A 13420-nucleotide genomic window follows, 5' to 3' on the forward strand; every position below is an offset into this window, starting at 1 on the left:
ATTAACGAAGTTCCCCAAGTTGCAGTGTGACGCAGGCTAGAAGCTGCCCAGTGGACAGGGCCTGAGGTCAGCCAGGGTCCACTCAGTCAACAGCACAACTGTGACCAGTGGCAAGAGGCAGCAGCTGTGGGCCTGCCTGATGAAACAGCCACTGCACATGTGGGATGTGCCATGAGGATACTGCACAAGGCAGCCGAGTTCGTCATGAGAACGTCAGACCAGAAAGGCCTACATCCAGCCCCTCATACTCACTTGGTTACGAGTGAAGCACCTCTTTCAGACACCCCTGAAATGGTCCAAGCTTTGCACACGGCTTGCAATCCAACCAATGCATGATCCAAACTGGGGAGTACGAAAGAAAACACACACACACTACACAAACCCATTCTGTCTGGCCACAACGGTGTTTAATCTGGTTTCACCCACAGACACTAGATCCATGTGGTACACACACAAAGATGGCGAGTCCACAGACATGTTGGGCAGGTATAGAAATTTGCCAGTTTTAAGGCCTTTACACAAAGGACATGATACAGTTTCCGCTCGTGAAAAATATAGATTTCCCTTTAACTTTGTTTCTTAAAAAATAACATATAATTTAAGTACAACACGTTACAGATGCTAGAAAGAACAAAAAGGAGAAATAAGTGTCAGGTTCCATCAATGATGGCAGGGCCTGTTTTCCGGATGTCCAGCACAGGTGGAAGGTCCCTGCTGCTCCTGTGATTCTCTGCTGGCACAGCTGTATCTGTAGGAGTGAGAGCACTCAATGGTCTAACGGCTACCCCATCAAAAATGTTACAAAACATCAGATTTTTGTGTGTACTTTTATTGGGTACACTGTCTTCTGACTGACTTCTCTGTCTTCTCTGAACTGGCAGGTTTGTGTGCTGACGGATAACCTGATACTCGGTCTAAGGAAATAATTTGCAAGTCTTGGGTGCCGTTAAACCAAATAAGGAAAGAGGGATGTAACTCATGCTTCTTACATGGTTATAATAAGTGAGAGGGTGTCAATAGGAGCTTTAACATGGAGCATGGTCTGTCAATTATATTTACTTCATGTTACAATTTCAATAACTGTTTTCAGCAGGATGCACAGACTCATCCTCTGCTTAAGGCTGACACTTTCCCAGACTTCTTGAAGAATTTTTCCAAGAGACTTAGAAGCCCCTTTGTTTTTAACCCATGCCCTTCAACCAAGACTGGCGAGGCCTTGAAACACCCCAATGTCTCTTCGCTTTGCCCAAGATCTTTCAGCAGCTGTACTCGACGGATGATTTTAGTCGCACAGCAGAATCAGAAATGCAAATCAAGACAAAAGCATAACAGCATGAAGGGCATAAGCAGGTGAGAGAGCATCAAGGACAAAATGAAACACCACCATGGATACATGTGTAGAGATCTATGACGTTCGCAACAATTCTAGACTGCAAATTAATGACACAAAGCCAAGAGTCACACCAGTGCCAGTTACAATAGATCCCAGCATACCGAATCCCCCAGGTTAGAGAAGCTACCGGGAGACAGACCGACACATAATACAAAAGGGATGACCCAAATACTTTTAGCACTTGTTTATCAAATGTAAAAATACAGATTCAGCAACAAAATACAGGAAACGAATTTAAAAAAATCGAAATAACCTACATGTATGAACAATGGGAAGTATTGTTACTGAGACCAAAAGGCTTTGCACAGGTGTTTCACACTCAAATGTTTGCCTGTCACTTATCACATCTGAAGTCTCGAAGACGAAGGAGAACTCGGTGTGTGCAGACATTTTCCCCACCCTCGTTCTTAGCAGTTTTTCTGTGGTTTCAAATGGAAAGAAATTTGTAAATAATATATTCCCGATTACAAGTTGGGTTTTGGCATGAGTAAGTGTGTATTGTGCAGCTAACAACTGTCATTACTACTAGCCATTTTCCTGATTTATACCAGACAGTTTATTGCTGGTAACCCTGCAGATTTCAAATATTTTCTAACTGGGAAAACTAGCCAGGTTCCCCCTTGCACGGTAAACTAAAAGTTGTCCTGGGCCTTTCAATAATGATTTTATTGCATACAAAGCGAGGACGTATACAGCTACCACTCTGTGATGCTGCTATAGTATTTCTGCTGACTCGTGGGGCCAATTTTCCCGTTAGAAAAAAACCATCAAGTATGAATCCACTCTGAAAGGTGACTGAATGGAAAGTCGGATTGCTGCACACGCCAAGCAGGAGCAACAGGGAACCATTCCAAGGACCAGTCAGGTCCCAGGTGCAGAGCAGGCAGGACCGAAGGGCAATGCATCTGCTCCTCGGCTCTTAACACGGAAAAAGGGAGAGAAAATAAAACTGTTGTAAAAGTGTCCAGACGTCAGTCCTCACCAGGGAAGAGGCCAAACTCCTGAAAGTGACAAGCGGAAAGGAAAGGCTGTTGTCAGGCACTGCCAGCGGAGCCCCCTGGTGCTCGTCCTGCTGTGGTCCACACCGCAGAAACACTGAAACCGCTGGCGCTTCCTAACGCGGCGTCTTTTTGGGCCCTTTCCCAAACTTGGCATCGAGTCCAAGACCTGGGAAAGAAAAAAACTCAATCAGTAGCTGACCAGCAGTCATGTCAGTACCAGGGGAATTTATACTGTGGTCACACAGAAACTGGGCTGTTCAGAACCTTTTCTTATGTACAGGACATTGTAGTGACCTTTAGCTCTGCACATTAGTCTTCTAGTACTCCAAAACCTCTCTTTTATTTGATGTTTATTTTTAAATTGATTTTACAGGACTGATTTAGAAAAAACATTAATTTAGAGACTATATATAGGCTGCAGTGTAACTAATTAAAATACACTGAAAAAACATGTCACATGACTACTTTCAGTGAGAGCTGGAGAGCAGTTCAGAATAAATGCCTTCAGTATATAAATACAAATGCACTAGAGAAACGGAGGGGAGCATTACTAATTTATGTCAGATTTATTTTACAATCCCAGGGCATATTACGGCAATATATAACACCAGCATATTGCGAAAAACAAGTAATGAAGAGCTAGCCAAAGCAAGATAACGCATATCTTTTAGAAATGCCATTTAAAGACAGAAATCATTCTAAAATGTTGAACAGCTTTGGTTGAGTTCACTGTTTCACACCCGCAACCTGTTTTAATTAAATACCCAATATACTTTAAGCTATTATGTAACAAATATACTTATTTTTAGTGCTCCATGAAGTAATCAAAACTAATAAGTGGAGCTTGATTCTAAATGAGTGTGACAGATTGAGGACAAAGGCTCTGATAAGCTAGCCCTGCCCAGGCCTATGGGACACACTCACCTAGGAAGACCAGCACGGTGCCCACCCACTGCATGGTGCTGATGGAGTTGCCGAAGATGAGCACGGAGCCCAGGATGGTGAAGAACTTGCGGGTGGTGGTGATAATGGAGCAGGTCAGGGGTCCGAAGTACACCACCGTCATGAAGATGAAGCTCTGGAGAAGCACAAGTGAGACAGCACTCAGGGCGGCACCCCTGAAGGAGCTCTTTGCTCATCGGCACCCATGGGCCACTGGGGTCTCTGGTCTGCATTCCACAGCTGACATAAATTACTTCACTGGATTGATGACCTGGTCTTAATCTCAATCATTTACGAGCTGAAAAGTAACTGTGGAACCTACCCTTGAGAACTGGAGCTGTGCATCCCTGTTTGAAACCAACAGCTGTGTAAGCACCCTTGTAAAGGGTGCAGCTGGTCAAATACAGCCACTCACTAGGTCAACGAGCTATCTAGGAGCTCAGGTAAAATGCCAAGCCGAAGACATTACAGCTGCAGACCACTGTCTGAGCTACACTGCCCAGCCCACAGCCAAGCAGCCGGTGTCCTTTGCCCTACCTGGCCCATGGCGCTGGTCAGCCCAAAGAGCAGGATGTTCGGGACAATGCCAGGGTAGCGATCGGCAAAACTCAGGAACTCCCAGACCTCTCCGGTCCATAGCACACCTGAGGCAGGAGCAAGAGACGAGGTCAGAGACCGGATCACACGCCACCAGCCCGTATCTAGTACAGGAGTCTGCCCGTTAATCAGCCCCACTGCTGGCAAATCTTCAATACGTGCAACACAATGAGTTTTCCCCGTTCAATAAAATATCACAGCACCTGCTGCAAATTAAAAGACATTAGTGAATTTGATGTGGTTGGAACTGATGTTTCTTTTCTCTTATTGTAACCTCTTTACCCAGTGCAGGGAGCCAGAGCCTAAGCCAGCAAGCAATGGGAGCACCAGCCCATCGCAGAGTTTCTGTCGAAGTTCAGCAGAAATCACTGGATTCTACACTTGTGTCATCTCATGACCCAGACAGGCGGGTCAGTGCCAGAAACCAGAAACATTGTGAAGTGAAAACGCACATCGCCAGGACAAGCGCTCATTTCAGCAAAAAAAACCTTGAAAACTGATCACAGATACTACTGATCCCACTACTGTGGGAATTTGTCTTTGGCTCCTCCCATAAAAGTACAAAACACACAAGCAAAACATAAAAGACACAAAAACTCATAAAGCACATGAAATTATAACAACAGCACATAATTCATAAATTAACAGGCAGTGGTGGGACTACATTTCCATCCATTCACTGAGGAGCTTTACAGCACAGGGGACAAAGGACTTCTTATGAATGTTATGCAAGATGTAAACGTTTTATATTTCTTATAAATAGATGTCAAAGTGTGTCAGGCCGGTCTTGGTGAGCTCACGTTTAAGAGTTGACTGATACAATTTGCTGGATGGTGACTCTGGGTTGGCCAGTCAGGTGCACAGTTTGTGCCGCAGCTCCTGGGGGATTGCTAATTCAGTCACGAAAAGTTAAAAATACCTGTTTTTTGCTTTGAAAATAGTTTCCTCAATTGGCTTGCATTCATTCTGCAACTACTTGAGGGAGCTAAAGGGACAGCCTGCGGAGAGACGCGTTGTCCTGGGAGCTGAGCGACACAGGAGCACCGATGGAGCGCTGCAGGTTGTGCTATAGAAGGACTAGAAATTGTTTGCACCCAGGCACCTGTATCTTTACTAATCAACCTACGTGTGAGCCAGAGTCTGGGGTGGGAATGAGCCAGGAGAGAGGCGCGGTTTGCCTTACCAATGCCCAGAACGAGAGTGGACCACAGGTTAACGTTGAGCATCATGTGGTTGGAGCCAGTCTGGAAATGGGCCCTCATGTGGTCTTGGGACACACCGGTCAGCCCATCCAGTGTCAGAGACAGCAGCTGTAACACAGTCACACACATGGCCTCACTGCTATCAGTTCAGTGCAACCTGAGGCCATATTCATGGGTGCACAGAGGAATGGACATGTTCTGTATATAGATCAAGTTAAACTTAATTCCAAGATGAAAAGCAGAAAGACAAAACAACACTTCAGCTGTTGAGCCAAGTGTCAAAGACGTAAAAGGTGGAGAAGGATTAAAATTTGAAAGATGGAGGTAGTTCTTTCTATTTTTCAGAGTTGTATTAACCTTCGCCTGTGTCTTTGAAGCCACTGCATGCTGACACAGATGCCCACCTGGGCCTCTATACATAGATCTGTGATCTTACAGAAAAAACAGAAAAAGTGATGGTTTTAAGGAAGGAAAGAACAGAGAAACAAAGGAACGACAGGATGACACTGGAAGAAAGTCTGGATGTGTTTGTGTACCCAGTGATAGAATGGCATCCCATCCAGGACACAGTCCTGCCTTTTGCCAGACAGTTGGCTTTCTGATTATGGATAGACGGCACATATATAGCGAAGTGAAGGACCTTGAACAAGAAAAGGGCCAAATACTAATGAGGAAAAAGGGAAGAAAGAAAAACTGGGAGGGGGAAAGAAGTCAGTCTGGGCTCAAGTGGTTCATACCAGGAGCATCTCTCCAAAACCGAACAGGTGCTCGTCCATTTCAGCCACGCCTTTCTTGGGCTTGTACATGAAGAGCGCCACGCCCGTCACGATCAGCAGCACGAACAGGTACTTGGCCAGCGGGTACTTCTTCCGGAGAATGGTGACGCCCAGGACCATCACTGCGGACACAGGACCAGCCTCTCAGCACGAAGCCCCAACCTCACTCCCTCTCAATGGGTGGAAAGCATACTCTTGTGTGCTCTACAGCTAACTGACATAGCAAACTAATGGCTACCTATACTTCTCTAAAAGAGGAATGGGCACAGTACTTAGTATTAGTATTCATTTAGTATTCATCAATTTCCCTACGGGATCAATAAAGTCTTATCTATCTAGTAAATTGCACTACATAAATCTTACTGCAACTATCAGTGCTTCCCTGTATACATGATTCCCCACCAACTTGAATTTTAAATGCCTCTTGGAATATAATTCACTGGATTTTGACACTTGTAATGCATTCATGTCGCCTTTGATAAAAGCGTTGTTAACAAGAAACAGAATAGGATTTAATATAAAGTATACTTTTCACTTTCTTTTTTTAGAATTATAACAGAACTGGGCAGTATATCTCACACACATTTCATATTAAATTGCAAACCAGGCTGATCATCCTACCTGGGATGGGTTTACAGGACTTCCCTAAAACCTGGAAGAGATGAAATAAGACCACATTATAAAACCCTCAGTATTACATGCTCAAACAACTTTCAGAGGCAGCAAGACAAGGAAAACTGATTATGCAGAAATTACCCTTCTGGTTGTAAATGCTTCCACTGCATATTCATATTAGTTCATGACTATCAGGCCTGTTTATATTCTCCTTTGAGCTCAGTCAGCTGAATGGTCTTGTTAGTAACATTTAAGAAAGTCTATTTCCCAAGATACTCTGTATCTAGACTTATTCTTACCAAAGTATAGTTTAGCAATATATCCCCATATGTCCTAAATGATGTTCGGAATGGCTTTTTAGCACAGTTATACTGTTATACTTTTTTTTTTGCCAAGCACCACATTCCACCATTGAGTGAAAGTTAAAGCGGATCACAGTTTGCTCATGGGTTTCTTTATTCCTTCCTCAATCGTACTACAAAGCACACGAGTTTTACAACTCCAAATAAATGCAGAAACAAAATCCACAAGTGTATTTATAAGAAACATTCTTTAACAGCTGGTTTCCCTTCCCAAAACTGTATCTTACCAAATATATATGCACCTTTAAAATGTTTACAAAGATTTTACAAAATACTGCACTGAAAAATTTCACTCTTCCGTATAAAGCTACGAAGTCATTCAGGGTGACTCACTTTCAATGACTCTATACTAGAATCTGTCCTGTTTTTATTTTATATTTTACATCTGTTCCATCAGAGCTGGCTGCTGCCAGAAATCCATTATCTGTACCCACTGACTTAACAAACACACTGCAGACTTGCAGCGCCTCATGGGTCACAGAGACCTTACTGCGGATTTCGAATCCTTCTCTAAAGACACTTCCACTCCAAGTCCTGAGAACACACAGAACTCGTGGAAGAAAGGGAACAACAGGCAACTGTGACAGTGGTGCAGAAAAACAGGCTCATTGTGCAGAGAGACGCAGCTCAGCACCAGAGCTCAGTCTGTCTTACCTTACTGTAAGTGTCCCATTGACTCACTGAGGTCACGGTCACCCAGACAAGGCCCAGACAGATTCTGCCAAATGACGGGGTGACCTAGGGCCAGCTGCTGCTGTTAACCCTTTCATGCACTGCACTCTCATGCACTAACACTCCGTTTCTCTTCCGCAAACTAGCATTTTGAAACATCCCAGGAAAATTTTTTATCTGATTCACTGAATAAGTAAGCAAGTATGACTGAGTAGTAAGCATTTATTCTTGTTCTTCAGTCCACAAACTGAGTAACTTTCCATCTTCTCCTATCTCACACTATAGTAGCTCACCTGGGGCAGCTGGCCCTGTGCTCTGTTGTGCATCTTTGCTGATGGTACACAGCTGAGACTGGAAGAACCAGACTGTGTGCCGTGCCTGTTAAGCACCCTCCTTTTCCATGCCTTTTCACAATGTCTTGTCTTGCATGGAGATTCACAGACTACAGACTATTCTGTCCTTGGACTTCTAGACTTCTCGCTGACAGGTAGTGGTTAAAAATGCACAGACATCATGATGGACGGCAAGATATGTGGAAATAAAACTCACAAAAATGGCTAAATAGGCAACAGGATGCAACAAACTACTAGGTACAAAAACAGAGAAAGGGAGGCTGGGTTTGGCTTGCTTTTGTTATAGCAACAACTCATTACACAACGGAAGAAGGGCATTCATTTTACTAGCACACTTTTTCAATGTGAAAGTCTATTACTAGAAGGTGTGCAAAAGGCAGAGTTAGCGGACGGTCCCGTTTTTTTTAAGAGGACGACCCCAGTCCTTAGGCACACTGACCTGCGTGGGATAGTTGACGTACTGTAATGCCGAGTTGCTGGACACCATGGCGCCCAGATAGGACAGCGAACACACTCCGTACAGCCAGCTGCGAGTGCGATCGGGCTTGGACTTCTCAAAGATCTGGATAACTGGGAGCAGGGAGGGAGGGAAAGCACATCAGATACCGGTCTCATGTAGAAAAGGAAACACATGTGGCTCACAGGACCCCATCTATCCATCCATTTTGACTTTGGACTGTGTGAGGAATCTGGGGCACCGGGAGCAAACCCTCTCAAACACGGGGAGAACATGCGAACTTCATGCAGACGGCACCCCAGGTCTGGAACCGAACCCATGCTAACCACCGCCCCTCACTGGTCCCATCGCATGTACAGGGTTCCTTATCCCTGCCTCGGCATTTCTGGACCCTGTCCCATTTTGATCTGCTTTATATGGAGCTTTCCACTTCCTTTGCGAGAATTAAATCCCTTAAAATGCTGGATTACAGTACAAGTTTTACTTCTCTGCTTTCATCATAACACAGTTAATATCAAAACAAGACACAAATAGGACATTTATAGCCTTTTCTATTATAGCTTTTTATTCGCGGTGTCTCTAGTCCTTCACGCACACTGGATCTAATGTTTGTTCCATTTTTGAAACCTAGAGATCTCCACTCACAAAAAGAACACCCCACTAACACTGTGCACTGTGGGGTGAATGCGAGTGTCACACCTACCATGGTCAATTTGTTATGAAACAGTGCCCCTTCATATTTGGGGTCCTGTGGACGGAAATTCAGGGGTCTACTGATGGTTGGGAGGAATATTTTTGGGTTATACTGTTTTGCTCGGTTTATGAAAAATTAGAAATAAACAGGTTAAAATAAAATAAAGGTTTCTTTCCTTATGCAATGCTTGGCAATTATTTGGCTCTTTAATTCACGCTTCAGCATTTAGATCAAAAAGGAGGGCTTCTGTAGCGAGGTTCCAGCAGGTAGAGCACAGCTCTCTGTGACGGGGGAGTCAAGCAGGCACACCCACAGTGTGCAGAGCACCGCGCAACAGCTAATTTCTTCCCCCACTTCGCACCGCGCAACAGCTAATTTCTTCCCCCACTTCCTCCAATATTCTTGCTTTCTTGAAAATCAGCTTTGAAAATAACCGGATAGCAAGACAGATACTTAAATAGCAGTTTAAATTATAACTATGTGAGATAACTGCTTTCAAAGGTGTATAATAAAAATCAAAAGGTCTTTCATTACCATCATTATACGAAGCAAAAAAAAAATCAGGACGGTACATGTGAAATAGATCGTCCCTCTGAGAGTGCTGGTAGATGACGAAAGCTTTAAAAAAATGTTAATTATGGGCAACACTACAACAATCCACTTCAGTCTCTAGCTAGGTCATTGACTGTACACAAGAACTGTTATAATGAAAAGGCAGTAATTCAAAATAAGGTTACACCCTTCCAAAGGGAAACCTGTGATGAGCTGAGGTCAGTGCAGGTGACACCTGAGAAGCGTCCTGTTCCATCTGAAGCTGGGTCATTAGTCAAGAAGACAGTTACAGTGGGTGGTGGGGTGTGTAACTCTTATCAGAAATGTTTTATTTAGGCTTGATTCCATAATCCCACACTAAACAGTAGAAACCACATTGTGTGTCACACTCTTTCAGCTGTGAAGCTGCTTCAGGTGTGTGTGACAGTTTCCCCAGCCAAAATCGTACTTGATTTGCTGTTTCTTTCTACTTTTCAGGTTGGAATGAAATTCTTCCTGCGCAGACTTCACGTGAACCTCCTGTTATTCCACGATCGTGTGCTTGACTAGAAACGTCTTGTGCAGAAAGGTGTTTCCCAAACACAAAGTCCCCCTGTGGCCCCACACCCAGTTTGGAACAATGGTGAAAGAATAAGGTTGGTCAGCAGCAATAAGTTGAGCAAAGCCTACTGAAACACGAGCCTGCGGTGCCATCACTGAACTAAAGCTTTAGACGTCAGAGGGAAAAACTCCCTGCCTCTCAGGGTAATATCTTTCTATGGGGATCTAGTTCACTACTGCCCTTCTGCCCCCATCACTCTCTACAAAAACAGCTTCAGCTCTTAAGTACACCACATCGCTCACCAAATGCCTGAAATTCAAGCACTAAACTCATTGTTTTTGGTTTTGGGAGATATTTGATACAGTGTCATTTACACCTCAGCCTCTACATCATTAACTGGTAACCTGTTTAGTGCTGTTTTTCCCTTCCTGCACGTACTCCTGCTTGTGCTCACTGCTCGTCAGGACAGACTCTGGCCCCCTGAACCGGATGAAGTGGTCAGAGAACGAATGGATAAACAAACACCAATGACCAGAAGTCAGACGCAGGAGCAGTGTGCATGTACTTACGGATTCGGGCGAAGACGGCGTTCATGATGCACTGGATGAAGACCAGAGTGGTGGCGTACTTAAACTTCTCTTTCTTTTCCCCTGTGCCATATTCCCCTCTCGTTCTGTCCGGGACAAGCACAGTCAAACCAAGAGCATTTTAATTGCCGATTCGAAAGACACATCATTCGCACCCGGCTCAGAGGAACCCAGTCTCTGGGGTGAGGACCAGAAGGGTTCACAAGGGCATTTGAGTCTGCTAAGATTAAATCAAACGTCAAGGCCAACAGCTAACACAAGTGGGAACTAAGTAAACAGAAAGCACCTTTCTGCAGAAAGAGTCATGGATGTTCAGAGTTAGTTTCTGAGCTACAGTGTTCAGGCTGACTACACAGGAGCTTGCAAAATTTAGATGGAGTCAAAATACCAACCAAACAAATGAGGTTTGCCAAACTCTCACAATCCCACGCATTCCTGTGAAGTAGCAATCATACTCGGCACACATACTGGAAATCCTTGCTTTTTAAAGCTGTGGTCAGACATGATCAGGATTCAACCACCCTCGTCCCAGAATGATGCTGTTCTCAACCTTGGGACACAACTCTGTCACTCTTCTCTTGGAACCCAGAGTGCCTGGGGCAAAACTCCTTTTCCCAGGTAGATCCCTTTACAGCACTGATTCATCGACATCAGGAAGGGATCGGGAAATCAGGGTACTAGAACTGCATTACAGTGCGATACTGCTAGTAAACGTCATCAAATAAATAATTCCATTCCATTTAACTAAATAACAATAGATACCGTTTCAATCACTTCTTGAGTTCAGCTGAAAACCTCGTGAACGGTTCATGCCTGTTAAGGGCCGTCTGCTGTCGTCAGCTTTGATGCGTAGATGACAAGGGGTGTTTTCACTACGTTAACTGTACCTAGACGGTGTCTTCTAAATTGGTTTACAAAAAAAAACGTAATTTGCATGTCAGCTCCTACCTGTAATCCAGACACAGCCTTGTTTTTTAAGTTAAAAGCTTTTTAGAGATGCCGACATTACTTCGATAGCAGGTGGCATTTCTGGCAGTAACAGTACTCAACAACCAGAGGCGAGATTAAAAACGTTAAATAAACTGAAATAAACCTTTGGTAAACAACGGACTGACAACTCAAAGGAGCAGTTTTTTTTAAATAAAGCACGAAATGAATGTTTAAATGCAACATCAGTTTTATTCACACCCAATCGCTACTGATCGCTAATAATCAGCACACAGTCACTAAAATTAAAGAAAAGAGCACCGTTCTACTCACATTGTTTCCTGTAGTATACCGTAGTACAGGTAACAGAAAAAAACTCCAAGAAAGCAGACTATCAACCGGACGCGCTCATTCTGCAGCAGAGACACCCGACCGGCCGCCATACTGTCTCCCAGTACCGGGATCGATACTGCCACAGCCCCGCTGCCGACGTCTCCTCTCCCCGCACCCTTCAGCCCGGCGTCCCGCTCCACTCTCCCCGCTGCTATCTGCCCCGGAATGGTGGCGCTGTTGCCCCCGGGACGGGGTGGGCGGATGCCTGCGCCCCAGCCGGGACCCCCGGTACTGCGCGGTGGCGGTGGCGAGGCGGGTCCAGGTCCGGGAGAGGCGCCCGAGGCGATCTGTCCCGAAGCGACCGGCCGCGGAGCAGGAATGCGTTCAAGCCTCCCCTCAGTCTCGCCTCTCCTCCACAGAGGGTGCTCTGTCTCCAGGGGCCAGACCGGCTCCTTTCCCTCCTCGTCTCCCGGCGGCGCTTCCCGATTCCCGCTCAGCCTTCTCTCCCCTGTCCCACTGTCCGAGCTGCTTCTCCCAGCCGCTGAGCTCCCCCGACCCGATGTCCTGTCGCCGTGATCCCCCGTAGCATCTATCCCCGGCGGAGACCCTTCCACTCTCCTAACGCCCGCAGTCGGCGCCGGCGTCAGCATCTGCGCTAGGACCCAGCCGACTGTCCCCTCCGCTGTAGGGGCGCCAAGAGACCTGCCTGCGGGACTGGAGCCTTTTTTTACTGTTACAGATCCCAAGGGAGGGAGACTCTTCTGCGTTCAGACCCAAGTCTATAATTATAAAAATACTGCATGCCGTTAAATTTAGAACCTATGATTGTCTTCCCTCGAGTGGGGGTTTACGCAGAGCAGACTTTCCGGTCTTCTGCTCCGAGGTAATGTTTTGGACGACATCGTCGTGGGACCCGAACGCTGGTTTTCCGATACAAGTGCGGTCTACTTGCATGTCAGCGTTCAGAATGTCATTTAGTTAGTGATTAAACTGCATATAAATAATCGAGCAGATCCCGCAGGCTGTACCAGGTGGCGTGGATTTCACCTGGCTTCGATGCCAACAAAAAGTAAACATCGAAGTCGGACAAATACACTTGGTATCGAGTTTTGTCTGAGACAGTTCACTCAAGGATGAGAAGGGATATAATGACCAAAGCTTTTTAGTAACCAGGTCCCACAGACCCTAAATATTATTTAATGTAGAAAATATATCCGAATGAAGCTCATGCTCGGATGTTAAACCCCATCAAGGTTCAGTTCTAGGATTGATCTACAAGTGGACCCGTGATAATCAGTTACTTGAAGGCTTATTTTACTTGAAGGAAACGGCAACGTTTATGTACGAATAACTTTCTTGACTTCGGATTAATAGATTACTAAAACCAACTAGTCTTGGGTTCCGAAGTTCGCGCAG

At 45.2% G+C, this 13420-nt stretch overlaps 1 protein-coding gene across 1 annotated transcript; it reads right to left on the bottom strand.

Moving 5' to 3' along the window:
- Positions 1–385: 385 nt before the first annotated feature.
- Positions 386–12930, bottom strand: slc35b1 (solute carrier family 35 member B1). The gene is made up of 9 exons (XM_088622741.1): positions 12005–12930; positions 10727–10830; positions 8353–8483; positions 6533–6563; positions 5873–6033; positions 5117–5243; positions 3874–3980; positions 3319–3472; positions 386–2560 (listed from the first exon to the last, which is right to left on the bottom strand). The coding sequence occupies exons 1-9, from the start codon at positions 12652–12654 to the stop codon at positions 2508–2510; spliced, it is 1518 nt and encodes a 505-aa protein (XP_088478867.1). The 5' UTR covers positions 12655–12930; the 3' UTR covers positions 386–2507.
- Between the last annotated feature and the right edge of the window lie 490 nt (positions 12931–13420).

The sequence above is a fragment of the Lepisosteus platostomus genome, chromosome 28, assembly GCF_059453375.1.
Source record: "Lepisosteus platostomus isolate fLepPlt1 chromosome 28, fLepPlt1.hap1, whole genome shotgun sequence".
Classification (NCBI taxonomy): domain Eukaryota; kingdom Metazoa; phylum Chordata; class Actinopteri; order Semionotiformes; family Lepisosteidae; genus Lepisosteus; species Lepisosteus platostomus.